Raw genomic sequence first — 27,985 nt, forward strand, 5'->3', positions numbered from 1 at the left:
GCTGGGTTGGACTCAATGATCTTGAAGATCTCTTACAACCCGGTGATTGAAACGGATTCAAACTGGGATGGGAGCAGGACGGGACCGGGAGTGGGGTGACATGGGAATGGGGAGGGGGGGCAAAGCACGTCACAGTCGGGAGAGGGGGATCCAGCAGGAACCAGGACGGGGGACATGGGGACAGTTCCAGGGCAGGGGGTTCTCGATCAGCTGCCCCAGAACCTCCGCCAGGGTCTCCCAGCGCAGCCAGAGCCGCTGGGCCTGGGGTGCCCAAAGCCCTGAGCAACCCCCAAGTCCCTCCCAGGAACCCTCAGCTCCCTCAGAGCCAGAATCCCCCTCATCCCTTGGAAGATCCCCCCATGTCACTGTCCTTGTTAAAGGTCTTTATTTTAAACCCAGTTTTGGGTGTTTGGAAAGTACAAAAAGAAACGAAAAGAAAATCCAGGCCACGGGGAGCCAGGAGGATGCGGAGCCCCCAGGCAGGTGTCTTCCCAACACGGATCACCGGGGCTCTGCCCACCGGGGGTCACCGGGGATCATCCAGCGCGAATCCTCCCGTGGGGGACGGAGCTGGAGCAGCGCACGGAGCTGTTCCCACACTCGGGGCGCTCACAGGGCTACCCTTATGGTGCCTCCGTTGGTGTCTGGACAGGGTAGAGCTCTGTGAGAAGCTCTTCCTACACTGGGCACACTCGTAGGGTTTCTCCCTGCTGTGGATGTGCCAGTGGGCGATGAGGGCGGCTTTCTGGTTGAAGCTCTTCTCGCAGCTGGGGCACTGGAAGGGCCTCTCCCCTGTGTGAATGCGCTTGTGCACGATGAGAGACGAGCTGGTCACAAACCTCTTCTTGCACTGATCACACTCGAAGGGCCTCTCCCCGGTGTGGATCCTCTTGTGGACGTTGAGGCTGGACTTTGTGCTGAAGTTATTCCCGCACTCCCCACACCTGTAGGGCCATTGCCCGGTGTGGCTCCTCTGGTGGTTGATCAGGCTGGAGTTCTCACTGAAGCTCTTCCCGCACTGCCCACACTCGTACACTTTCTCCCCCGTGTGGCTCCTCTGGTGGACAATCAGTTGGCAGCTCCTGGGGAAGCTCTTCCCACACTGGGGACACTCGTAGGGACACTCCCCGATGTGGATGCTCCGATGCTCGACGAGGTGGGAGTTCTCCTGGAAGCCCTTCCCGCAGTCGCGGCAGCGGAACGGCCTCTCCTCTGTGTGCGTGCACTGGTGCAGGACGAGAAGCGAGCTTTTCTTAAACCTCTTCTTGCACTGATCACACTCGTAGGGCTTCTCTCCACTGTGGGTCGTCAGGTGGTAGATCAGCTGGGAGCTCCTGCTGAAGCTCTTCTCGCACTGATCACACTCGTAGGGCCTCTCCCCCGTGTGGCTCCTCTTGTGGACGCGCAGGTGGGAGCTGGTCTGGAAGCTCTTCCCGCAATGCCCACACTCATAGGGCCTCTCCCCGGTGTGGCTCCTCTGGTGGACAACCAGGGTGGAGCTCAACATGAAACTCTTCCCACACTTATCACACTTGTACGGCCGTTCCCCCGTGTGGATTCTGCGATGGCAGATGAGGGCGGATCTCCACCTGAAGCTCTTCCCACATTCCGAGCACTTGTAGAGCTGTTCCCCCGTGTGGATATTGGAGTGGCGGATCAGGGAGATTTCCCACCTGAAGCTCTTCCCACACTCCTCACACTTGTAGACTTCTCCCACCATGTGGACTCTGCGGTGGCGGCTGAGGGCGGATCTCCATCTGAAGCTCTTCCCGCATTCCGAGCACTTGTAAGGCTTCTCCCCATCCTGGAGCTGCTCATGGACCCCCAGCTCTGAGCTCTGACCGCCTCCCCGGCCCAGGCCGGGTCTTTCCCCGTCGGATCCCCGCGATCTGCGCTTGCAGCCCCTCCTCGTGAGGGATCTCCGGGGCTTTTCCTCCCCGTTGGGTTCCTGCGCCGTGGAGCCGCTCAGAACGGCCTCTTCCACCAGGTTCTGCCGCGGGGATTTGTCCTCCCTGCTCTCCATCCCCAGCTCCTGCTCTGGGGGAGGAAGGACAAGGAGAGGATGGGATTTGCCTCCTGGCCACAGGGAAGGGCAAGGAGATCCCCCCAGCGCGTCCCCGGCAGGACGGCGCGGGCAGCAGGGCTGTCCTGCAGCCGGGGGCCGCGCTGGGCTGGGAGATGGAGCAGGAGAGAGCGGGAAAGGGGCACTGACCTCCTCCTCACCTGCCTGGGGCTCCAGGGCCATCTTCCTCTTCCTCGCGGCCTCCTCCTCCTCCTGCTGCTGCTGCTGCTGCTGCATCGGGCGAGGTTTGGGAACGGGAAATGCTGCTTTGGGGGAGAACGAGGGCTGAGCGCGTTGGCTTTGATGGTGCCGCTGCCCGAGTGCAGCTGGAGAAGTCAGCGCCCCTTCCAGCCTCGGGGGGCCCGGAACCCGCTCATCCCCGGCCTCCCCCACCCCTCCAGCCTGCCGGGGGTCCCCGGGCTCCGGGATCGCCTCTCGGCGCTCTCCCCGCTCCGGGGCTCCCGCCTTCCGCGCCGGCTCTCCCGGGGATCCCCAAAGCCGGGATCGCCCCTGTGCCCGCCCGTACCGGGCGATCGCCACCTGGGACCCGCCAAGATCCCTCCAGGGGCAATTCCGGCTCGGCTTTGGGGTCCTGCAGGATTCCAACATCCCGTGGGCCGCCAAAAAACTCTCCCGGAGACCCCCGCGATGGATTTGGGGCGAGCTCCCGCTCCCCGCTCACCTGCGGGTTCCGGGGGGTCGATGCCGGCGGATCCGGGGCAGCTGCGGCCTGAGCGGGGGAACCGCGTGGGGATGGGGCTGCTCCTCCTCTTCCTCTTCCCGCTCCTCCTCTTCCTCTTGCCGCTCCTCTCTTTCTCTTTCCTTTTCCTCCTCGTCTGTCCCTCCTCTTCCTGCCGCTCTCCTCCGCTCCCAGCCCGGCCCGGGCGGTGCCGACACCCAAAAGCAGCCGCGCTCTGCCCCGGGCGGGTTCCGAAGCGGCGCCGGCCCGCGCGGCACTGGGAGCGACACTGGGAGCACTGGGAACGATGGGGAGAGCAGCGGGCAGGGGCTGGGAGCGCTTTCCCTGCCAGCCGCGCTCTTACTGGGAGCACTGGGAACGATGGGGAGAGCAGCGGGCAGGGGCTGGGAGCGCTTTCCCTGCCAGCCGCGCTCTTACTGGGAGCACTGGGAGCGATGGGGAGAGCAGCGGGCAGGGGCTGGGAGCGCTTTCCCTGCCAGCCGCGCTCTTACTGGGAGCACTGGGAACGATGGGGAGAGCAGCGGGCAGGGGCTGGGAGCGCTTTCCCTGCCAGCCGCGCTCTTACTGGGAGCACTGGGAGCGATGGGGAGAGCAGCGGGCAGGGGCTGGGAGCGCTTTCCCTGCCAGCCGCGCTCTTACTGGGAGCACTGGGAGGGAACTGGGAGCAAACTGGGAACTGGGAACCGGAGGCGGCTGCAGCCGGCGGCGGGCGGGGCCAAGCCGAGGGGCGTGGCTATGCAAATTCGGAAGCGATCGCGCGCTGGGATTGGTGGGCGGGAGCAGAGTGGCGTTTACACGGTCACGTGAGGGCCGGGGCGGGGCCGGAGCGATGGCGGCGGCGTCCGGTGAGAGGAGACCGGGAATGGGAATGGGGACAGGGAATAGGGACAGGGAATGGGAATGGGGACAGGGAATGGGGACCGGGAATGGGAATGGGGACAGGGAATGGGAATGGGGACAGGGAATGGGGACCGGGAATGGGAATGGGGACAGGGAGCGGAACTGGGGACAGGGAATGGGAATGGGGACAGGGAACGGGGACAGGGAATGGGGTCAGGGAATGGGGACAGGGAGTAGGAATGGGAACAGGGAGCAGGAATGGGGAGAGGGAGTGGGAATGGGGACAGAGAATAGGGACAGTAATGGGAATGAGAACAGAGACCGGGAATGGGGACAGGGAATGGGAACAGGAACTGGGAATTGGTACAGCGAGCGGGAATGGGGACAGGGAATATAGAAATGAAAATGTGGGACCAGAAATACGGGAACGGGCGCAGGGCAGGGAGTATGGGACTGGGGATACGGGAAAGGCAACCAGACACAGAATCTGGGACAAGGAATGAGACTGGGAACGTGATCTGGACTGGGACGGGAGCAGAATGAAACCAGGAACGGAGAGAAACAGGAACAGGCGGGGGCCACAGGGGGTGACAGCAGGGACAGGGGAATCCTGGACAGCTGACAGCAGGAACCAGGATGGGGGACATGGGGACAGTTCCAGGGCAGGGGGTTCTCGATCAGCTGCCCCAGAACCTCCGCCAGGGTCTCCCAGCGCAGCCAGAGCCGCTGGGCCTGGGGTGCCCAAAGACCCGAGCAACCCCCAAGTCCCTCCCAGGAACCCTCAGCTCCCTCAGAGCCAGAATCCCCCTCATCCCTTGGAAGATCCCCCCATGTCACCGTCCTTGTTAAAGGTCTTTATTTTAAACCCAGTTTGGGGTGTTTGGAAAGTACAAAAAGAAACGAAAAGAAAATCCAGGCAACGAGGAAACAGGAGGATGCGGAGCCCCCAGGCAGGTGTCTTCCCAACACGGATCACCGGGGCTCTGCCCACCGGGGGTCACCGGGGATCATCCAGCGTGGATCCTCCCGTGGGGGACGGAGCTGGAGCAGCGCACGGAGCTGTTCCCACACTCGGGGCGCTCACAGGGCTGCCCTTAGTGGTGCCTCCATTGGTGTCTGGCCAAGAGAGAGTTCCTGGTGAACATCTTCCCACACTGGGGACACGGCTGGGGCCTGTCCGCAGCGTGGCTGAGCCGGTGTTTGGCGAGGTAGGAGCTGCGCTTGAAGCCCCTCTTGCAGTCGGGGCAGCGGAAGGGCTTCTGCCCTGAGTGTGTGCACCGGTGGCTCTGGAGAGCGGAGCTGGTCTGAAACCTCCTCTTGCATTGGTCACACTCGTAGGGACTGTCCTCGCTGTGGCTCCTCTGGTGCACAATCAGGCTGGAGCGTGTGCTGAAGCTCTTCCCACACTTCTACAGCTTCTCCCCGGTGTGGGTGCACCGGTGGCTGGTGAGGGCGGAGTTCTTTTTGAAGCCCTTCCCGCAGTCGGGGCAGCGGAAGGGCCTCTCGTCTGTGTGAACATGCTGGTGCTTGACAAGACCAGAGCTGGTCTGAAAGCTTTTCCTGCACTGATCACACTTGTAGGGCCTCTCGCTGGTGTGGATCCTCTGGTGGACAGTCATGTTGGATCTGTCGCTGAAGCTCTTCCCACACTGCCCACACTCGTAGGGCTTCTCCCCGGTGTGGATGCGGCGGTGGCGGGTGAGGGAGGAAAGGTTCGCGAAGGCCTTCCCACAGTCGGGGCAGCAGAAGGGCCTCTCTTCTGTGTGAATGCGCTGGTGCCTGAGGAGATGGTACCTGCTCTGAAACCTCTTCCTGCATTCACCACACTCATAGGGGCTGCCCTCAATGTGGACGCGCTGGTGCCTGTTGAGGGTGGAGCTGCGGTTGAAGCTCTTCCCGCAGTCGGGGCAGCGGAAGGGCCTCTCGTCTGTGTGTGAGCGCTGGTGCACGATGAGATCACCGCTGCTCCGAAACTGCTTCTGGCACTGATCACACTCGTAGGGCCTCTCCCCGGTGTGGCTCCTCCGGTGGACAGTCAGGTTGGAGCTCTCTGTGAAGCCCTTCCCACACTCCCCACACTCATAGGGCCTCTCCCCGGTGTGGATCCTGTGGTGGATGACCAGGTTGGACATCGTCCTGAAGCTCTTCCCACACTGGGGACACTTGTAGGGTTTCTCCCCGGTGTGGATCCTGTGGTGGATGATCAGTTTGTATCTGCACCGGAAGCCCTTCCCACACTCCTCGCACTTGTAGATTTCTCCCCCCATGTGGATTCTGCGGTGGTAGGTCAGGCCAGATCTCCACCTGAAGCTCTTCTCGCATTCCGAGCACTTGTAAGGCTTCTCCCCATCCTGGAGCTGCTCATGGACCCCCAGCTCTGAGCTCCGGCCGCCTCCCCGGCCCAGGCCGGGTCTTTCCCCGTCGGATCCCCGTGATCTGCGCTTGCAGCCCCTCCTCGTGAGGGATCTCCGGGGCTTTTCCTCCCCGTTGGGTTCCTGCGCCGTGGAGCCGCTCAGAACGGCCTCTTCCACCAGGTTCTGCCGCGGGGATTTGTCCTCCCTGCTCTCCAACCCCAGCTCCTGCTCTGGGGGAGGAAGGACAAGGAGAGGATGGGATTTGCCTCCGGGCCACAGGGAAGGGCAAGGAGATCCCCCCAGCGCGTCCCCGGCAGGACGGCGCGGGCAGCAGGGCTGTCCTGCAGCTGGGGGCCGCGCTGGGCTGGGAGATGGAGCAGGAGAGAGCGGGAAAGGGGCACTGACCTCCTCCTCACCTGCCTGGGGCTCCAGGGCCATCTTCCTCTTCCTCGCGGCCTCCTCCTCCTCCTGCTGCTGCTGCTGCATCGGGCGAGGTTTGGGAACGGGAAGTGCTGCTTTGGGGGAGAACGAGGGCTGAGCGCGTTGGCTTTGATGGTGCCGCTGCCCGAGTGCAGCTGGAGATGTCAGCGCCCCTTCCAGCCTCGGGGGGCCCGGAACCCGCTCATCCCCGGCCTCCCCCACCCCTCCAGCCTGCCGGGGGTCCCCGGGCTCCGGGATCGCCTCTCGGCGCTCTCCCCGCTCCGGGGCTCCCGCCTTCCGCGCCGGCTCTCCCGGGGATCCCCAAAGCCGGGATCGCCCCTGTGCCCGCCCGTACCGGGCGATCGCCACCTGGGACCCGCCAAGATCCCTCCAGGGGCAATTCCGGCTCGGCTTTGGGGTCCTGCAGGATTCCAACATCCCGTGGGCCGCCAAAAAACTCTCCCGGAGACCCCCGCGATGGATTTGGGGCGAGCTCCCGCTCCCCGCTCACCTGCGGGTTCCGGGGGGTCGATGCCGGCGGATCCGGGGCAGCTGCGGCCTGAGCGGGGGAACCGCGTGGGGATGGGGCTGCTCCTCCTCTTCCTCTTCCCGCTCCTCCTCTTCCTCTTGCCGCTCCTCTCTTTCTCTTTCCTTTTCCTCCTCGTCTGTCCCTCCTCTTCCTGCCGCTCTCCTCCGCTCCCAGCCCGGCCCGGGCGGTGCCGACACCCAAAAGCAGCCGCGCTCTGCCCCGGGCGGGTTCCGAAGCGGCGCCGGCCCGCGCGGCACTGGGAGCGACACTGGGAGCACTGGGAACGATGGGGAGAGCAGCGGGCAGGGGCTGGGAGCGCTTTCCCTGCCAGCCGCGCTCTTACTGGGAGCACTGGGAACGATGGGGAGAGCAGCGGGCAGGGGCTGGGAGCGCTTTCCCTGCCAGCCGCGCTCTTACTGGGAGCACTGGGAACGATGGGGAGAGCAGCGGGCAGGGGCTGGGAGCGCTTTCCCTGCCAGCCGCGCTCTTACTGGGAGCACTGGGAGGGAACTGGGAGCAAACTGGGAACTGGGAACCGGAGGCGGCTGCAGCCGGCGGCGGGCGGGGCCAAGCCGAGGGGCGTGTCTATGCAAATCAGGAAGCGATCGCGCGCTGGGATTGGTGGGCGGGAGAATCGCGGGGTTCGCTGGGTCACGTGAGGGCCGGGGCGGGGCCGGAGCGATGGCGGCGCCGTCCGGTGAGAGGAGACCGGGAATGGGAATGGGGACAGGGAATAGGGACCGGGAATGGGAATGGGGACAGGGAATGGGAATGGGGACAGGGAATAGGGACCGGGAATGGGAATGGGGACAGGGAATGGGAATAGGGACCGGGAATGGGAATGGGGACAGGGAATGGGAATGGGGACAGGGAATAGGGACCGGGAATGGGAATGGGGACAGGGAATAGGGACCGGGAATGGGAATGGGGACAGGGAATGGGAATGGGGACAGGGAGCGGGAATGGGGACCGGGAATAGGGACAGGGAATGGGGACAGGGAATGGATACAAGGAGCGGGAATGGGACCGGTAATGGGGACAGGGAATGGAGACAAGGAATGGGGACAGGGAGCGGGAATGGGAATGGGGACAGTTATTTTGTATATGAACGGAAATGGGTACAGCGAGCGGGAATGGGGACAGCGACCGGGAATGGGAAAATGGCAAAGGGACAGGGAACATGGAAACGGCAACAGCAGAGAGAATATGGGATGGGGGTTCGTGTTCCAGAGTGTCCAGGTGGAACCCAGGAGGGGCTGTGAGCTCTGCAGCTGCGCCTCCCCTGGGCTGCTGCGGCCCGGGGCCCAAAGCCGGGAGCTGCAGCCTTGCTCCTGTCTCAGGAGCAGGAGCCTCCTCCAGGCCCATGTCCCCTCCACGGCCCCAGCATGAGGGAGGGCTCTGAGGCACAGCGGGTGCTGGCAGGAGGGGCTGCTCTGGCCAGCTGGGGGCCTCTGAGAAATGCCCAAAGCCTTGTGCTCTCTGCAGCTGGCCAAGGACAGCAGCAGGGCTGAGGGGTTCGTGTGGCACAGCCAGCCCGAGCTCTGGAGCCCTCAGGGCCCCATGCGAGAGGCAGCCCAAAGGAATGGGACCGAGACCAAGGGATAGGACCGGCAATGGGACAGGGAATATGGGACAGGACTGGGAATATGGGAGTGGGTAATGGAAACCAGACAGAGAATATAGGACAGGGGTAGATAATGACATGGCGAATGGGATCTGGACTAGGATGGCAGCAGAAGGACACTGGGAGTTCGATGACACAGGAATGGGCGGGGAGAAAGGAGTGGACAGCAGGGAGAGGGGAGTCCTGGACAGCTGACAGCAGGAACCAGGATGGGGGACATGGGGACAGTTCCAGGGCAGGGGGTTCTCGATCAGCTGCCCCAGAACCTCCGCCAGGGTCTCCCAGCGCAGCCAGAGCCGCTGGGCCTGGGGTGCCCAAAGCCCTGAGCAACCCCCAAGTCCCTCCCAGGAACCCTCAGCTCCCTCAGAGCCAGAATCCCCCTCATCCCCTGGAAGATCCCCCCATGTCACCGTCCTTGTTAAAGGTCTTTATTTTAAACCCAGTTTGGGGTGTTTGGAAAGTACAAAAAGAAACAAAAAGAAAATCCAGGCGACGAGGAAACAGGAGGATGCGGAGCCCCCAGGCAGGTGTCTTCCCAACACGGATCACCGGGGCTCTGCCCACCGGGGGTCACCGGGGATCATCCAGCGCGGATTCTCCCATGGGGGACGGAGCTGGAGCAGTGCACGCAGCTGTTCCCGCACTCGGGGCGCTCACAGGGCTGGTGTTATAGAGCTGGCTGCATTGGTGGCTGGTTAACTGACAGCTCTGTGAGAAGCTCTTCCCACACTGCCCACACTCGTAGGGTTTCTCCCTGGTGTGGATGCGCTGGTGCCTGGTGAGGTGGGAGTTCAGCTTGAAGCCCTTCCCGCAGTCGGGGCAGCAGAAGGGTCTCTCATCACTGTGGATGCGCTGGTGCATGAGAAGATAAGAGCTGGTCTGAAAGCTTTTCCTGCACTGATCACACTCGTAGGGCCTCTCCCCGCTGTGGATGCGCCGGTGCCTGGTGAGGGTGAAGTTCTCCTTGAAGCTCTTCCCGCAGTCGGGGCAGCGGAAGGGCCTCTCGTCTGTGTGAATGCGCTGGTGCACGAGGAGATGACCGCTGCTCCGAAACCTCTTCTTGCACTGATCACACTCGTAGGGCCTCTCCCCGCTGTGGCCCCTCTGGTGGACAATCAGGTTGGTCGTCCCTCTGAAGCCCTTCCCACATTCCCCACACTCGTAGGCCCGTTCTCCCGGGTGGGTGCTGTGGTGGACAATCAGGCTGGTTGTCGTCCTGAAGCTGTTCCCACACTGGGGACACCCGTAGGGTTTCTCCCTGGAGTGGATGCGCCGGTGCGTGGTGAGGGCAGAGTTGTGCTTGAAGCACTTCCCGCAGTCAGGGCAGCGGAAGGGCCTCTCGTCTGAGTGAATGCGCTGGTGCACGAGAAGATCAGAGGTGGTCTGAAAGCTTTTCCTGCATTTACCACACTCGTAGGGCCTCTCCCCGGTGTGGACACGCCGGTGCCTGTTGAGGGTGGAGCTGCGGTTGAAGCTCTTCCCGCAGTCGGGGCAGCGGAAGGGCCTCTCGTCTGTGTGTAAGCGCTGGTGCTCGATGAGATGACCGCTGCCCCGAAACCTCTTCTTGCACTGATCACACTCGTAGGGCCTCTCCCCGGTGTGGCTCCTCCGGTGGACAATCAGGCTGGTGCTTCCTCTGAAGCTCTTCCCACATTCCCCACACTTGTAGGGCTTCTCCCCGGTGTGGCTCCTCTGGTGGACACTCAGGCTGGAGCTCTCTCTGAAGCCCTTCCCACATTCCCCACACTTGTAGGGCTTCTCCCCGGTATGGATCCTCTGGTGGATGATCAGGTGTGTTCTCCCTCTGAAGCTCTTGCCACATTCCGCGCAAACGTACGGCTTATCCCCGGTGTGGCTCCTCTGGTGGATGATCAGGCTGGAGCTCTCCCTGAAGCCCTTCCCACACTCCTCACACTTGTACGGTCTCTCCCCGGTGTGGATCCTCTGGTGGATGATCAGTTTGGATCTGATCCTAAAGCTCTTCCCGCATTCCGAGCACTTGTGGGGCTTCTCCCCATCCTGGAGCTGCTCATGGACCCCCAGCTCTGAGCTCCGGCCGCCTCCCCGGCCCAGGCCGGGTCTTTCCCCGTCGGATCCCCGCGATCTGCGCTTGCAGCCCCTCCTCGTGAGGGATCTCCGTGGCTTTTCCTCCCCGTTGGGTTCCTGCGCCGTGGGGCCGCTCAGAACGGCCTCTTCCACCAGGTTCAGCCGCGGGGATTTGTCCTCCCTGCTCTCCATCCCCAGCTCCTGCTCTGGGGGAGGAAGGACAAGGAGAGGATGGGATTTGCCTCCGGGCCACAGGGAAGGGCACGATCCAAACATGCTCGGGGCCGCCAAAAAACCCTCTCGGAGACTCCCCCCGATGGATTTGAGGCGAGGTCCCGCTCCCCGCTCACCTGCGGGTTCCGGGGGGTCGATGCCGGCGGATCCGGGGCAGCTGCGGCCTGAGCGGGGTTGGTGCTGCTCCTCCTCCCGCTCCTCCTCTTCCTCTTCTTCCCTCTCTTCCTCTTGCCGCTCCTCTCTTTCTCTTTCCTTTTCCTCCTCGTCTGTCCCTCCTCTTCCTGCCGCTCTCCTCCGCTCCCAGCCCGGCCCGGGCGGTGCCGACACCCAAAAGCAGCCGCGCTCTGCCCCGGGCGGGTTCCGAAGCGGCGCCGGCCCGCGCGGCACTGGGAGCGACACTGGGAGCACTGGGAGCGATGGGGAGAGCAGCGGGCAGGGGCTGGGAGCGCTTTCCCTGCCGGCCGCGCTCTTACTGGGAGCACTGGGAACGATGGGGAGAGCAGCGGGCAGGGGCTGGGAGCGCTTTCCCTGCCAGCCGCGCTCTTACTGGGAGCACTGGGAGGGAACTGGGAGCAAACTGGGAACTGGGAACCGGAGGCGGCTGCAGCCGGCGGCGGGCGGGGCCAAGCCGAGGGGCGTGTCTATGCAAATCCGGGAGCGATCGCGCGCTGGGATTGGTGGGCGGGAGCAGAGTGGCGTTTACACGGTCACGTGAGGGCCGGGGCGGGGCCGGAGCGATGGCGGCGCCGTCCGGTGAGAGGAGACCGGGAATGGGAATGGGGACAGGGAATAGGGACCGGGAATGGGAATGGGGACAGGGAATGGGAATGGGGACAGGGAATAGGGACCGGGAATGGGAATGGGGACCGGGAATGGGGACAGGGAATGGGAATAGGGACATGGTGCGGAATTGGGGACAGGGAATGGGGACAGGGACCGGGAATCGGGACTGGGAATGCATACAGGGACCGGGAATGGGGACAGGGAATGGGCACGGGAATGGGGACAGGGACCGGGAATGGGGACTGGGAACGGGACAATACGGAAACGGGACAATACGGACACGGGGTAGGGATTACCGGGATCCCGGTGGGGCGAGGGGACACCTAAGACCCGGCCGGGCCGTTATCGTGTACAGGGGACACCGTGCACCGGGCAGGCGGGACAGCGAGCAGAGGGGACACCGGAACGGCGGGAGGGGGACACGGGGACAGCGGTGACACCGGGGACAGGGAGCCCGGACCGGAGCGGTTAACGTTGTTGGCGACACCGGGGCAGGGGGGTGACACCGAGCAGGGGGGTCACCGGACCGAGGTGACACCGGCGCGTGTCCCCAGAGACCGAGCGGCTGCTGAGCCGCGGCCCCGGGTACGGCACGGCCGAGGCGGCCCCGGCGCCGCTACCGGGGCAGGAGGAGGAAGAGGAGGAGGAGGAGGAGCTGCGGCGGCGCCTCAAGTATTTCTTCATGAGCCCCTGCGACAAGTACCGGGCCCGCGGCAGGCGGCCCGTGAAGCTCGCGCTGCAGCTCGCCAAGATCGTCCTTGTCACCGTGCAGGTGACACCGCCGGGGACAGCGGGGATGGCGAGCGGGGACAGCGGGGATGGCGAGCGGGGACAGCGGGGATGGCGAGCGGGGATAGTGGGGATGGCGGGTGGGGACAGCGGGGATGGCGAGCGGGGATAGCGGGGATGGCGAGCGGGGATAGCGGGGATGGCGAGCGGGGACAGCGGGGATGGCGAGCGGGGATAGTGGGGATGGCGGGTGGGGACAGCGAGCGGGGACACTGGGGATGGCAGGGAGGGGGCACAGGGACATGGGGACACTGGGGAGGGGGCACAGGGACATGGGGACAGTGGGGAGGGGGCACAGGGACATGGGGACACTGGAGAGGGGGCACAGGGACACCAGGGAGGGGGCACGGGGACATGGGGACAGTGGGGAGGGGGCACGGGGACACCAGGGAGGGGACATGGGGACAGTGGGGAGAGGGCATGGGGGCATGGGGACACCAGGGAGGGGGCATGGGGACAGTGGGGAGGGGGCACAGGGACATGGGGACACTTTGAAAGGGACGCTGGAGTGTCCTGGGACAAGGCATGGCAGCGTCACCATGGTGGGACAGGGGCTGATGGCAGCGGTGGCCTTTGTCCCCAAGCATGGGGTGACACCGTTTTGGGGTGAAACACGGCGGTGGCACCAGGGTGGGACAGACCCTGACCATGGTGGCCTTTGTCCCCAAGCATGAGGTGACACCGTTTTGGGACAAAACACAGCAGTGTCACCGTGATGGGACAGGTGGTGACAGAGGTGGTGGCCTTTGTCCCCAGCTGATCCTGTTTGGGCTGAGCAACCAGCTGGTGGTGGCCTTCAAGGAGGACAACACGGTGGCCTTCAAGCACCTGTTCCTCAAGGGCTATGAGGATGGCACTGATGACACCCATGCCATCTACACCCGCGGGGACCTCCTGGAGCACCTGGCCTTCGTCCTCGAGAAGGTGGCACGGGGACACCAGGAGGGGTTGGGGACATTGGGGGAGTTGGGGACATCGGGAGGGGTTGGGGACATCGGGACCATTTGGAGCACCTGGCCTTCGTCCTTGAGAAGGTGGCACGCGGACACTGGGAGCGCTGGGGACACCAGGAAGGGTTGGGGACATCAGGTGGGACTGGGGACATCGAGACGTCCTGGAATACCTGGCCTTCATCCTTGAGAAGGTGGCACTGGGACACCAGGAGGGGTTGGGGACATCGGAGGAGTTGGGGACACGGTGGTGGTCTGAGGACATTGAGGTCCTCAGGGCTATGGAGGTGACTGGGGACACTGAGGTGCCCCAGTGCCACCCCTAGCCCTGTGTTCCTGTCCCTGCATTATGGGGCTGTCCCCAACAGGACCCTTGGCCGCCACGTTTTGGGGACGCAGAGACATTTTAGGGCCATGGAGATGTTTTGGGGCCATGGAAATGTTTGGGGCTATCAAGGTGTCACCTCCAGCCCTGATGTCCTTGTCGCTGCATTATGGGGCTGTCCCCAACAGGACCCTTGGCTGCCATATTTTGGGGACACAGAGACGTTTTGGGGCCATGGAGATGTTTTGGGGCCATGGAGATGTTTTGGGGCCATAGAGATGTTTTGGGGCCATGGAGACGTTTTAGGGCCATGGAGATGTTTGGAGCCATCGAGGTGCCACCTCCAGCCTTGATGTCCCAGTACCTGGCTGCCCCCAACGAGACCCTTGGCCACCACGTTTTGGGGTTTGGGATATGTTTTAGGGCCATGGAGATGTTTTGGGGCCATGGAGATGTTCTAGGGCCATGGAGGTATTTTAGAGTCATGGAGATGTTTTTGGGCCATGGAGATGTTTTTGGGCCATGGAGACATTTTAGGGTCATAGGGATGTTTTAGGGCCATGGAGATGTTTTAGGGCCATGGAGATGTTTGGGGCCATGGAGATATTTGGGGCCATCAAGGTGCCACCTCCAGCCCCGTGTCCCTGTCCCCGCAGTACCTGGCTGTCCCCAACGAGACCCTGGGCCGCTACGCCTACGGTGGTACCGAGGGTGGCGCCGGGCTCCGGCTGTGCCAGCGCTTCTTCCGCAGGGGGGACATCGACCCCGGCAACGACACCTTCGACATCGACCCCAGCGTGGTCACCGGTGGGGCTGGGGTTGGGATTTGGGATTTTGGAGTTGGGGTTGGGGTTTGGGGTTGGATTTGGGCTTTGGGAGTTGGGAGCTGGGGTTTGGGAGTTGGGGTTTGCGAGTTGGGATTTGGGTTTGGGGGTTGGGAGTTGGGTTTTGGGATTTTGGGGTTGGGGTTTGGGATTTGAGTTTTGGGGTTTGGGAGTTGGGATTTGGGTTTGGGGTTTTGGGGTTTGGGGATGGATTGGGGGTTTGGGGTTTGGGGGTTTGGGGTTGGTGTTTTGGGGTTGGATTTGGGGTTTGGGATTTGGGGTTGGGATTTGGAGGTTGGGGTTTGGGATTTGGGGGTTTGGGATTTGAGATTGAGGTTGGGAGTTGGGGTTCGGGTTAAGATTTGGGATTTGGGATGGTGTTAGGGGGTTTGGGATGGTCTCAGGTGATTTGGGATTTGGAGTTTGGAATTTAAGGTTTGGGATTTAGGGTTTGGGATTTGGGGTTTGGGGTTTGGTATTTGAGATTTGGGATTTAGGGTTTGGGATTTGAGGTTTGGGGTTTGAGGTTTGGTGTTTGGGATTGAGGGTTTGGGATGTGGGGTGGTCCTGGAGCATTCCGAATGGTCCGGGCGCATTTGGGATTTGGGAAGCCCAGGGGCTTTGGGTGTTCCCTGACCCCAATCCCGACCCCACAGAGTGCCTGGGGGTGCACCCCGGGGACCCCCGGCCGCCGGCGCTGGACAGCACCGACGGCAACTTCACTCTCCAGTTCCACAGGTAAACCCCAAAAACCCCAGAATTCCCCCAAATCCCACCCGGGGCCGTTTCCCATCCCAAAAATCCCCGGGTGGGATTTGTGTTCCCTTTCCCCAAATCCCTGTCTGGGATTTTGGCACTCAAATTTCCTATTCCTGTGGGTTTTTTTGGGATTTTGGGGTGGAATTTTCCCCTTCCCAGGATTTTTTGGGATTTTGGGGCGGAATTTTCCCTTTCTCACTGTTTTTTTGTATTTTTGGGGAGGATTTTGAGGCGGAATTTTTCATTTTTTGGGGGTTTTGGGTCCTCCCGAGGTGTTTTTTGTCCCCTCAGGCTGATCAATGTCACCGTGGAGTTCCAGCTCAAGGCCATCAACATCCAAACGCTGCTGAACCACGAGATCCCCGACTGCTACACCTTCAGTGTCACCGTGAGTGTCCCCTGGGTGTCCCCTGAGTGTCCCCAAATACCCCAAAGTGTCCCCTGGGTGTCCCCAAGTGTTCCCTGAGTGTCCCCATATACCCCAAAGTGTCCCCAGTTGTCCCTTGAGTGTCTCCAAGTGTCCCCTGGGTGTCCCCAGTGTCCCTTGGGTGTTCCCAAGTGTCCCCCAATGACCCCTGGGTGTCCCCAGGTGTCCCTTGAGTGTCCCCAGTGTCCCCTGTGCGTCCCTCTTGTATCCTCTCGTGTCTCTCATGTCCCTCCTGGTGTCCCACTCATGTCCCCTCTCGTGTCCCTCTGGAGTGTCCCCCTGTCCCTCTGGGGGCAGCCGGTGATTGTTATGACAGTGACAATGACAATGAAGTGACAGTGGCAATGGCATTGACAGTGACAATTACACTAACAGTGACAATGACAGTGACAACGATGTTGACAATGACAGTGACAGAGACCGCGACAACGACAACGATAGTGACAACGACGTTGACGGTGGCAATGACAGTAACAGTGACAACGGCAGTGACAAGGACAACGGCGCTGACGATGACACTGACAGTGAAAATGACAACGATAGTGACGTTGACAGTGACAGTGACGGTGCCACCCCGTGTCCCCAGGTCACGTTTGACAACAGTGCCCACAGCGGGCGAGTGCGGATCCGCCTGGACACCCACGCGGCCATCCGGGAGTGCCACCACCCCTCGCTGCCCGGCACAGGTGACAGCGGGTGACAACGGGCTGTGGGGGTGTCCCTGGGAGTGCCACCACCCTGCCACGCCCAGCAGAGGTGACAACGGGTGACAACAGGCGGTGGGGGTGTCTCTGGGAGTGCCACCACCCTGCCACACCCGGCAGAGGTGACAATGGGTGACAACAGGCTATGGGGTTGTCCCTGGGAGTGCCACCACCCTGCCACACCCAGCAGAGGTGACAATGGGTGACAATGGGTGACAATGGGTGACAACAGGCTGTGGGGGTGTCCCTGGGAGTGCCACCACCCTGCCACGCCCGGCAGAGGTGACAATGGGTGACAATGGGTGACAACAGGCTATGGGGGTGTCCCTGAGAGTGCCACCACCCTGCCACGCCCAGCAGAGGTGACAACGGGTGACAATGGGTGACAATGGGTGACAACAGGCTGTGGGGGTGTCCCTGGGAGTGCCACCACCCTGCCACGCCCAGCAGAGGTGACAACGGGTGACAATGGGTGACAATGGGTGACAACAGGCTGTGGGGGTGTCCCTGGGAGTGCCACCACCCTGCCACGCCCAGCAGAGGTGACAACGGGTGACAACGGGCTGTGAGGTTGTCCCTGGGAGTGCCACCACCCTGCCACGCCCAGCAGAGGTGACAACGGGTGACAACAGGCTGTGGGGGTGTCCCTGGGAGTGCCACCACCCTGCCACGCCCAGCAGAGGTGACAACGGGTGACAACAGGCTGTGGGGGTGTCCATGGGAGTGCCACCACCCTGCCACGCCCAGCAGAGGTGACAATGGGTGACAGTGGGTGACAACAGGCTATGGGGGTGTCCCTGGGAGTGCCACCACCCTGCCACGCCCAGCAGAGGTGACAACGGGTGACAACAGGCGGTGGGGATGTCCCTGGGAGTGCCACCACCCTGCCACGCCCAGCAGAGGTGACAACGGGTGACAATGGGTGACAACAGGCGGTGGGGGTGTCCCTGGGAGTGCCACCACCCTGCCACGCCCAGCAGAGGTGACAATGGGTGACAATGGGTGACAATGGGTGACAACAGGCGGTGGGGGTGTCCCTGGGAGTGCCACCACCCTGCCACGCCCAGCAGAGGTGACAACGGGTGACAACAGGCTGTGGGGGTGTCCATGGGAGTGCCACCACCCTGCCACGCCCAGCGGAGGTGACAACGGGTGACAACAGGCGGTGGGGGTGTCCCTGAGAGTGCCACCACCCTGCCACGCCCAGCAGAGGTGACAGCGGGTGACAACAGGCTGTGGGGGTGTCCGTGGGAGTGCCACCACCCTGCCACGCCCAGCAGAGGTGACAACGGGTGACAACAGGCTGTGGGGTTGTCCCTGGGAGTGCCACCACCCTGCCACGCCCAGCAGAGGTGACAATGGGTGACAATGGGTGACAACAGGCTATGGGGGTGTCCCTGGGAGTGCCACCACCCTGCCACGCCCAGCAGAGGTGACAATGGGTGACAATGGGTGACAATGGGTGACAACAGGCTGTGGGGGTGTCCGTGGGAGTGCCACCACCCTGCCACGCCCAGCAGAGGTGACAATGGGTGACAATGGGTGACAACAGGCTGTGGGGGTGTCCCTGGGAGTGCCACCACCCTGCCACGCCCAGCAGAGGTGACAACGGGTGACAACGGGCTGTGAGGTTGTCCCTGGGAGTGCCACCACCCTGCCACGCCCAGCAGAGGTGACAACGGGTGACAACAGGCGGTGGGGGTGTCCCTGGGAGTGCCACCACCCTGCCACACCCGGCAGAGGTGACAACGGGTGACAGCGGCTGACAATGGGGGACAATGCGTCGTGGGGGTGTCCCTGGGAGTGCCACCACCCTGCCACGCCCGGCAGAGGTGACAACGGGTGACAATGGGTGACAACAGACTATGGGGGTGTCCCTGGGAGTGCCACCACCCTGCCACGCCCAGCAGAGGTGACAATGGGTGACAATAGGTGACAATGGGTGACAACAGGCTGTGGGGGTGTCCGTGGGAGTGCCACCACCCTGCCACGCCCAGCAGAGGTGACAACGGGTGACAATGGGTGACAACAGGCTATGGGGGTGTCCCTGGGAGTGCCACCACCCTGCCACGCCCAGCAGAGGTGACAATGGCTGACAACAGGCTGTGGGGGTGTCCCTGGGAGTGCCACCACCCTGCCACGCCCGGCAGAGGTGACAGTGTGCCCCTGTCCCTGGGAGGTGACAACAGGCCGTGGGATGCCACCTGTGCCCTGGGAGTGTCCCCTGTCCCCGAGGTGTCCCCTGTCCCCTCGGGGGAGGTGGCAGTGACCGCCGGGTGTCCCCGCAGGTGACAACTCGCTGCGCCTGTCCTTCGACGTGCTGGTGACAGCCGTGTGCTCGCTGTCCCTGGTGCTCTGCGCCCGCTCCATCGCCCGCGGGCTCCTCCTGCAGAGGGTCGGTGGGGTGTGGGGGATTTTGGGGGGGTTTGGAGGAATTTTGGGGTTTGGGGGGATGAGATTGATGGGATTTGGGGGATTTTGGGGGGGGGTTGGGGGATGGGATTGATGGGGTTTGGGGGATTTTGGGGGATGACAGTGATGGGGTTTGGTGGGGTTTGGGGGAAGGGATAAGTGGGGTTTGGGGAATTTGTGGGGTTTTGGGGATGGGATTTATTGGATTTGGGGGATTTTGGGGGGTATGACAATGACAATGTCCCACATGAGTCCAGCCGGTTTCTGTGAGGTGACAGTGACAGTGACAGTGACAACGTTGGTGTCCCCACAGGAGTTCAGCCAATTCCTGTGAGGTGACAGTGACAATGTCCCACAGGAGTTCAGCTGGTTCCTGTGAGGTGACAGTGACAGTGACCGTGACAGTGACAATGTCCCACAGGAGTTCAGCCGGTTCCTGTGACAGTGACAGTGACAGCGTCAGTGTCCCCACAGGCGTTCAGCCGGTTCCTGTGAGGTGACAGTGACGATGACAGTGACAGTGTCGGTGTCCCCACAGGAGTTCAGCTGGTTCCTGTGAGGTGACAGTGACAATGTCCCACAGGAGTTCAGCCGGTTCCTGTGAGGTGACAGTGACAATGACCGTGACAGTGACAATGTCCCACAGGAGTTCAGCCGGTTCCTGTGACAGTGACAGTGACAGCGTCGGTGTCCCCACAGGAGTTCAGCTGGTTCCTGTGAGGTGACAGTGACAATGACAGTGACAGCGTCAGTGTCCCCACAGGAGTTCAGCCGGTTCCTGTGAGGTGACAGTGACAATGTCAGTGTCCCCACAGGCGTTCAGCTGGTTCCTGTGAGGTGACAGTGACAATGACAGTGACAGCGTCAGTGTCCCCACAGGAGTTCAGCCGGTTCCTGTGAGGTGACAGTGACAATGTCCCACAGGAGTCGAGCCGGTTCCTGTGAGGTGACAATGACAGTGACAGCGTCGGTGTCCCCACAGGAGTTCAGCCAATTCCTGTGAGGTGACAGTGACAGCGTCGGTGTCCCCACAGGAATTCAGCCGGTTCCTGCGCCGTCGCCGCGGCCTTGCCGTGTCCCTGTCGGACCGGCTGGAGTTCCTCAATGGCTGGTACCTGCTGCTGGTCACCAGCGACCTCCTCACCGTGCTGGGCACCGTGCTCAAGATCGGCATCGAGGCCAAGGTCACCCCCTGGCAGGGACGCTGCCGCCCTGGGGACAATGGTAGGGGGCGTTGTCACCGCCCCCAGGGGGACAGTGGCCTGGGGACACGGTGGTGGCACTGTCCCCGTGTCCCCGCAGAACTTCTCGGGGTACGACGTGTGCAGCATCCTGCTGGGGACGTCGACGCTGCTCGTGTGGGTCGGGGTCATCCGCTACCTGACCTTCTTCCAGAAGTACAACGTGAGTGACACCTGTGTCACCTGTGTCACCTGGGCACAGGGGACATCCCGGGGGGACAGGGACAGTGACAGGAGCAGGGACATCACAAGGTCAGGGTCACCTGGTACCTGACCTCCTTCCAGAAGTGCAACATGAGTGACAGGGACATTTTCCCACCCTAAATCCCCATTTTCCTGTCCCAAATCCCCATTTTCCTGCCCCAAATCCCCATTTTCCCACCCCAAATCCCCGTTTTCCCACCCCAAATCCCCGTTTTTCCCTCCCCACTCGTGGATAATTCCCGTTTTTCCCGATTTCCCCGTTTTTCGCCCCAGATCCCGATCGTGACGCTACATGTGGCGTCCCCCAACGTGATTGTCTTCCCACACATGGATAATCCTATTTTCCTGCCCCAAATCGCCATTTTCCCACCCCAAATCCCCGTTTTTCCCTCCCCACTCGTGGATAATTCCCGTTTTTCCCGATTTCCCCGTTTTTCGCCCCAGAACCTGATCGTGACGCTACACGTGGCGTCCCGCAACGTGATTATCTTCCCACACGTGGATAATCCCATTTTCCCACCCCAAACCCCCATTTTTCCCTCCCCACTCGTGGATAATTCCCGTTTTTCCTGATTTCCCCGTTTTTCGCCCCAGATCCTGATCGTGACGCTACACGTGGTGTCCCCCAACGTGATTATCTTCCCACACATGGATAATCCTATTTTCCTGCCCCAAATCCCCATTTTCCCACCCCAAATCCCCATTTTTCCCTCCCCACTCGTGGATAATTCCCGTTTTTCCTGATTTCCCCGTTTTTCGCCCCAGATCCTGATTGTGACGCTGCGCGTGGCGCTCCCCAACGTGATGCGCTTCTGCTGCTGCGTGGCCGTGATTTATTTGGGGTATTGCTTCTGCGGCTGGATCGTGCTGGGCCCACACCACGTCAAGGTGGGTCTGGGCGGCCCCAAACCCCAGTTTGGGGTTGGGGGATTCCCAAATTTTGGGTTTGGGGTTGGGAGATTCCCAAATTTCAGTTTTGGGGTTGGGAGATTTTCCAAGTCCTGGTTTTGGGGTTGGATTCCTTCCCAGATCTCTGTGCTGTGCCCACACCACGTCAAGGTGGGTCTGGGCAGCCCCAAATCCTAATTTGGGGTGGGGGGATTCCCAAATTCCCGGTTTGGGGGATTCCCAGATTTTGGGTTTGGGGGTGGAACATTCCCGAATTTCAGTTTTGGGGTGCGACATTCCCCAGTTTCAGTTGTGGGGGTTGGGATGTTCTCAAATCCTGGTTTTGGGGCTGGGGGATTCCCAAATCCCGGTTTTGGGGTTCGATGCCTCCCTAAATCCATGCATGAAATGCAGGTGAGACAGGTGTGACAGGTGACACAGGTGTGACACAGGTGTGACAGGAAACACAGGTGTGACAGGTGACACAGGTGTGACACAGGTGTGACACAGGTGTGACACAGGTGTGACAGGTGACACAGGTGTGACACAGGTGTGACAGGAGACAGGTGTGACACAGGTGTGACAGGTGACACAGGTGTGACAGGAAACACAGGTGTGACAGGTGACACAGGTGTGACACAGGTGTGACAGGAAACACAGGTGTGACAGGTGACACAGGTGTGACACAGGTGTGACAGGAAACACAGGTGTGACAGGTGACACAGGTGTGACAGGTGTGACAGGTGACACAGGTGTGACAGGAGACAGGTGTGACACAGGTGTGACAGGTGACACAGGTGTGACACAGGTGTGACAGGTGACACAGGTGTGACACAGGTGACACAGGTGTGACAGGTGACACAGGGGTTACAGGTGACACAGGTGACCCCCAGGTGACGCAGGTGTCCCGTCCCCAGTTCCGCTCGCTGTCCATGGTGTCCGAGTGTCTCTTCTCGCTGGTCAATGGCGATGACACGGGGTGACGCAGGTGACACACAGGTGACACACAGGTGACACACAGGTGACACAGGTGACACAGGTGACACACAGGTGACCCCCAGGTGACACAGGTGACCCCCAGGTGACGCAGGTGTCCTGTCCCCAGTTCCGCTCGCGGTCCATGGTGTCCGAGTGTCTCTTCTTGCTGGTCAATGGCGATGACACGGGGTGACACAGGTGACCCCCAGGTGACACACAGGTGACACAGGTGACCCCCAGGTGACACACAGGTGACACAGGTGACCCCCAGGTGACACAGGTGACACACAGGTGTGACAGGTGTCCCCCAGGTGACACAGGTGTCCCGTCCCCAGTTCCGCTCGCTGTCCATGGTGTCCGAGTGTCTCTTCTCGCTGGTCAATGGCGATGACATGTTTGCCACCTTCGCGGCGCTGCGGCCCAGCGGGGCGCTGGTGTGGCTCTTCAGCCAGGTGTACCTGTACTCCTTCAGCGCCCTCTTCATCTACATGGTGCTCAGCCTCTTCATCGCCCTCATCACCGGCTCCTACGACACCATCAAGGTGAGCGGGACAGGTGGCACCTCACCTGGGTGTGACGTCACCCGGGTGTGACATCACCTGGGTGTGTCATCTCACCTGTGTGTGACGTCATCTCTGTGTTATCTGTGTGTGACATCACCTGGGTGTGTCATCTCACCTGTGTGTGACGTAATCTCTGTGTTATCTGTGTGTGACATCACCTGCGCGTGTCATCTCACCTGTGTGACATCACCTGGGTGTGTTACCTCACCTGTGTGACATCACCTGTGTCTGTTATCTCACCTGGGTGTGTCATCTCACCTGTGTGTGACGTAATCTCTGTGTTACCTGTGTGTGACATCACCTGTGCATGTTATCTCACCTGTGTGACATCACCTGGGTGTGTTGTGTTATCTCACCTGTGTGTGATGTCATCTCTGTGTTATCTGTGTGTGACATCACCTGGGTGCGTTATCTCACCTGTGTGACATCACCTGTGTCTGTTATCTCACCTGTGTGTTATCTCACCTTTGTGTGATGTCATCTCTGTGTTATCTGTGTGTGACCTCATCACTGGCTCCTACGACACCATCAAGGTGAGCGGGACAGGTGGCACCTCACCTGGGTGTGACATCACCTGGGTGTGACATCACCCGGGTGTGACATCACCTGGGTGTGACGTCATCCGGGTGTGACATCACCTGGGTGTGACATCACCTGGGTGTGACCTCACCCGGGTGTGACATCACCTGGGTGTGACGTCATCCGGGTGTGACATCACCTGGGTGTGACATCACCTGGGTGTGACATCACCTGGGTGTGACGTCATCCGGGTGTGACATCACCTGGGTGTGACATCACCTGGGTGTGACATCACCTGGGTGTGACGTCATCCGGGTGTGACATCACCTGGGTGTGACATCACCTGGGTGTGACATCACCCGGGTGTGACATCACCTGGGTGTGACGTCATCCGGGTGTGACATCACCTGGGTGTGACATCACCTGGGTGTGACCTCACCCGGGTGTGACATCACCTGGGTGTGACGTCATCCGGGTGTGACATCACCTGGGTGTGACATCACCTGGGTGTGACATCACCTGGGTGTGACGTCATCCGGGTGTGACATCACCTGGGTGTGACATCACCTGGGTGTGACATCACCTGGGTGTGACGTCATCCGGGTGTGACATCACCTGGGTGTGACATCACCTGGGTGTGACGTCATCTGGGTGTGACATCACCTGAGTGTGACATCACCTGGGTGTGACATCACCTGGGTGTGTTATCTCTTCTGTCCCTCACCTGTCTCTCACCTGTCCCTCACCTGTCCCCCGTGTGTCCCCAGAACCAGTCCGAGGGTGACGCCCCGGTGTCCCAGCTCCTGTCCCTCACCTGTCCCTCACCTGTCCCTCACCTGTCCCTCACCTGTCCCCCGTGTGTCCCCAGAACCAGTCCGAGGGTGACGCCCCGGTGTCCCAGCTCCACGCCTTCATCGCGCAGTGCCAGGACAGCCCCGGCTCCGGAAAGTTCCGCCGGGACAGCTCCGCCTCCTGCCCCGCCCTCTGCTGCTGCCCCCGGTCCGCCAGCCCCGGATTTGGGCCGTTTTGGGAAATTTCAGGGCGTTTTTGGGACATTTTGGGATGCTCTGGGGGACTTTGGGACGTTTTGGGGGGAGGTTATGGGGGGTTTTGGGGGGATTTTAGGGGAATTTTGGGGGCTTTTGGGATGTTTTGGGGGATTTTTGAGAGGTTTTGAGACATTTCAGGGGGTTCTGGGACATTTCAGGGGAGGTTTGGGGGGATTTTGGTACATTTCAGCGGATTTTGAGTGGATTTTGGGATTTTTGGGGTATTTTTGGGAGTTTTAGGGGATTTGGGGATGATTTGGGGGGTTTTGGGGAGATTTTGGGACATTTCAGGGGGTTCTGGGACATTTCAGGGGAGGTTTGGGGGAGGTTTTGGGGGGATTTTGGTACATTTCAGCGGATTTTGGGTGGATTTGGGGATTTTTGGGGTATTTTTGGGAGTTTTGGGGGATTTGGGGATGATTTGGGGGGTTTTGGGGAGGTTTTGGGACATTTCAGGGGGTTTTGGGACATTTCAGGGGATTTGGGGACAATTTTGGGGGGATTTTAGGACATTTCAGGGGGTTTTGGGACATTTCTGGGCATTTTGGACATTCTGGGGGGTTTTGGGGGATTTTGGGGGGTTTTGAGGGGGTTTGGGGTCACCCCAAAGGAGGGGGGTCCTGAGTGGTTTGGGCTCGGTGTCACCTGGGGGGGGGATTCCAGCTGGGGGCGGGGTGGGAGAATCCCAAATTATCCCAAAATCCAACCCCAAATGACCCCAAAATCCACGCCCTAAATGACTCCAAAATCCGGCCCCAAATGACCCAAAACGACCCGAAAATTTGGCCCCTAAATGACCCCAAAATGACCCCAAAACCCAGCCCCAAATGACACCAAAATCCAGCCCCAAAACCCAGCCCCAAAGGACCCCAAAATCCAGCCCCAAAATCCAGCCCCAAATGACCCCAAAATCCAGCCCCAAAATGACCCCAAATGACCCCAAAATCCAGTCCCAAAATGGCCCCAAATGACCCCAAAATCCAGCCCTAAATGACCCCAAAATCCAACCCCAAAATGGCCCCAAATGACCCCAAAATGACCCCAAATGACCCCAAAACCCAGCTCCAAATGACCCCAAAATCCAGCCCCAAAATGGCCCCAAATGACCCCAAAACCCAGCCCCAAATGACCCCAAATGACCCCAAAATCCAGTCCCAAAATGGCCCCAAATGACCCCAAAATCCAGCCCCAAAATGGCCCCAAAACGACCCCAAAATCCAACCCCAAAATGGCCCCAAATGACCCCAAAATCCCGTCCCAAATGACCCCAAAATCCAGTCCCAAAATGGCCCCAAATGACCCCAAAATCCAGCCCCAAAGGACCCCAAAATCCAGCCCAAAAATGTCCCCAAATGACCCCAAAATCCAGCCCCAAAATGGCCCCAAATGACCCCAAAATCCAGCCCCAAAATGACCCCAAAACGACCTCAAAATCCAACCCCAAAATCCAGCCCCAAATGACCCCAAAACCCAGCCCCAAAGGACCCCAAAATCCAGCCCCAAATGACCCCAAAATCCAGTCCCAAAAGGGCCCCAAATAACCCCAAAACCCAGCCCGAAATGACCCCAAAATCCAGCCCCAAAATGGCCCCAAATGACCCCAAAACCCAGCCCCAAATGACCCCAAAACCCAGCCCCAAATGACCCCAGAATCGAATCTCTCCCGGGTTTTTGGGGTCCCCTCTCCCCTCCTGGAATTTTTGGGATCTGGGGGGGGTTTCCCTGGGGTCTTGCCCCCCAAAATCTCCTAAAAAACCCCAAAACTGTGTCCCCACAGGGCCCCGGCGCAGGACAACGCGCTCCTGGTGAACTGAGGGGACAGCGAGGGGACACCGGGGGCACCCCAAAACCCCCCCTGCTTTTAATTTATTTTATTTTCTGCTTTTACCTGCCCGGGACCCCAAATTTGGGACCCCCAGGATGGATTTTTTGGGGGGTGGGGGGGGATTGGGACTTTGGGGTCCCCAAATCTGCTTTTGGGGACGCTTTGGGACCCCAAAAATCCATTTTTGGGGTTAAATTTGGAATCCCGGGACCCCCAAAATCCATTTTTGGGGTTAAATTTGGAAAAATGGGACCCCCAAAATCCATTTTTGGGGTTAAATTTAGAAAAATGGGACCCCCAAAATCCATTTTTGGGGTGAAATTTGGAAAAATGGGACCCCCAAAATCCATTTTTGGGGTTAAATTTGGAAAAATGGGACCCCCAAAATCCATTTTTGGGGTGAAATTTGGAATCCCGGGACCCCCAAAATCCATTTTTGGGGTTAAATTTGGAAAAATGGCACCCCTAAATCCGTTTTTGGGGTTAAATTTGGAAAAATGGGACCCCCAAAAGCCGTTTTTGGGGACATTTTGGGACTCCTAATTAACTTTGGGGGTCGCTTCCATTTTTGGGGTCTCATTCCATTTTTGGGGGGCACTTTGGGACCCCCAAATCTGGTTTTTAGGGACACTTTGGGACCCCATGATCTTTTTTTTTGGGGGGGGGTAAATCTGGAACCTCGACACCCCCAAGTCTCTTTTTGGGGACACTTCGGGACCTTGTCCCTGTCCTTAGGGTCACCGGAGCAGCGCTGGCACCCAAAAATGTCCCTTTTCACCCCGAAATGGGGCTGTGGCCACACCGGGGGGACAGGGACGGGGGGGGGCAGGTTCGTGTCCCCAAGGGGACAATAAAGGTGACCTGGGACACGAGGGGTCTGTGGTGACAATGGGGACACCGGGTGGCACCCAGGGGTGGCCTTGGGGACACCCCCATCCCTATGATGGTACAGCCCTGGGAGAGTGTTGCTCCCCCGCCCACAGTGGTACGACCCACACCCCCCCCCGTCTCCCCTCAGTGGTACCTCCCATTCCCCCTCAGTGGTCTCTCCTGCCTCCCCCATCTCCCTCAGTGGTATCTCCCGCCTCCCCCCATCTCCCTCAGTGGTATCTCCCACTCCTCCTCAGTGGTATCTCCCGCCTCCCCCCATCTCCCCTCAGTGGTATCTCCCGCCTCCCCCCATCTCCCCTCAGTGGTATCTCCCGCCTCCCCCCATCTCCCCTCAGTGGTACCTCCCACTCCCCCTCAGTGGTATCTCCCACCTCCCCCCATTTCCCTCAGTGGTACCTCCCATTCCCCCTCAGTGGTATCTCCCACTCCTCCTCAGTGGTATCTCCTGCCTCCCCCCGTCTCTCCTCAGTGGTATCTCCCGCCTCCCCCCATCTCCCCTTAGTGGTATCTCCCGCCTCCCCCCATCTCACTCAGTGGTATCTCCCACTCCCCCTCAGTGGTATCTCCCGCCTCCCCCCATCTCCCTCAGTGGTACCTCCCATTCCCCCTCAGTGGTATCTCCCACTCCCCCTCAGTGGTATCTCCCGCCTCCCCCATCTCCCTCAGTGGTACCTCCCACTCCCCCTCAGTGGTACCTCCCGCCTCCCCCATCTCCCTCAGTGGTACCTCCCACTCCCCCTCAGTGGTATCTCCCGCCTCCCCCCATCTCCCTCAGTGGTACCTCCCATTCCCCCTCAGTGGTATCTCCCGCCTCCCCCCATCTCCCCTCAGTGGTACCTCCCACTCCTCAGTGGTATCTCCCGCCTCCCCCCATCTCCCCTCAGTGGTACCTCCCACTCCCCCTCAGTGGTATCTCCCGCCTCCCCCCATCTCCCTCAATGGTACCTCCCACTCCCCCCTCACCGCTCCGTTTCCCCCCTTGAGGCCTCCCCGTTCCCCCCCCGCCGCCGCTCCCGGTACCGCCCCGACCCCTCCGGTTCCCCCC

At 60.8% G+C, this 27,985-nt stretch overlaps 3 protein-coding genes across 6 annotated transcripts; 1 reads left to right on the forward strand and 2 right to left on the reverse strand.

Moving 5' to 3' along the window:
• Positions 1 to 104: 104 nt before the first annotated feature.
• LOC137467342 (zinc finger protein 585A-like) lies at positions 105 to 6,814 on the reverse strand. The gene is made up of 4 exons (XM_068178833.1): positions 6,373 to 6,814; positions 5,019 to 6,186; positions 4,703 to 4,775; positions 105 to 1,804 (listed from the first exon to the last, which is right to left on the reverse strand). The coding sequence occupies exons 1-4, from the start codon at positions 6,812 to 6,814 to the stop codon at positions 527 to 529; spliced, it is 2,961 nt and encodes a 986-aa protein (XP_068034934.1). The 3' UTR covers positions 105 to 526.
• Positions 3,182 to 26,079, forward strand: MCOLN1 (mucolipin TRP cation channel 1). Of its 4 annotated transcripts, XM_068178819.1 has the most exons (14): positions 3,481 to 3,607; positions 12,147 to 12,364; positions 13,138 to 13,305; positions 14,313 to 14,463; positions 15,137 to 15,218; positions 15,531 to 15,627; positions 16,253 to 16,352; positions 18,659 to 18,765; positions 19,817 to 19,966; positions 20,085 to 20,186; positions 20,993 to 21,115; positions 22,429 to 22,635; positions 24,044 to 24,174; positions 26,002 to 26,079. In XM_068178819.1, the coding sequence occupies exons 1-14, from the start codon at positions 3,592 to 3,594 to the stop codon at positions 26,036 to 26,038; spliced, it is 1,689 nt and encodes a 562-aa protein (XP_068034920.1). In that variant the 5' UTR covers positions 3,481 to 3,591; the 3' UTR covers positions 26,039 to 26,079. The 4 variants fall into 4 exon arrangements, with proteins under 4 accessions (XP_068034917.1, XP_068034918.1, XP_068034919.1 ...); XM_068178816.1 differs by lacking the exon at positions 12,147 to 12,364 and having other exon boundaries at positions 3,182 to 3,607; XM_068178817.1 differs by lacking the exons at positions 12,147 to 12,364; positions 22,429 to 22,635; positions 24,044 to 24,174; positions 26,002 to 26,079 and adding an exon at positions 22,033 to 22,113 and having other exon boundaries at positions 3,182 to 3,607.
• Positions 8,711 to 11,357, reverse strand: LOC137467333 (zinc finger protein 420-like). The gene is made up of 2 exons (XM_068178822.1): positions 10,926 to 11,357; positions 8,711 to 10,781 (listed from the first exon to the last, which is right to left on the reverse strand). The coding sequence occupies exon 2, from the start codon at positions 10,765 to 10,767 to the stop codon at positions 9,100 to 9,102; it is 1,668 nt and encodes a 555-aa protein (XP_068034923.1). The 5' UTR covers positions 10,768 to 10,781; positions 10,926 to 11,357; the 3' UTR covers positions 8,711 to 9,099.
• Positions 26,080 to 27,985: the final 1,906 nt, after the last annotated feature.

This window comes from Anomalospiza imberbis, unplaced genomic scaffold (assembly GCF_031753505.1).
Source record: "Anomalospiza imberbis isolate Cuckoo-Finch-1a 21T00152 unplaced genomic scaffold, ASM3175350v1 scaffold_61, whole genome shotgun sequence".
Classification (NCBI taxonomy): domain Eukaryota; kingdom Metazoa; phylum Chordata; class Aves; order Passeriformes; family Viduidae; genus Anomalospiza; species Anomalospiza imberbis.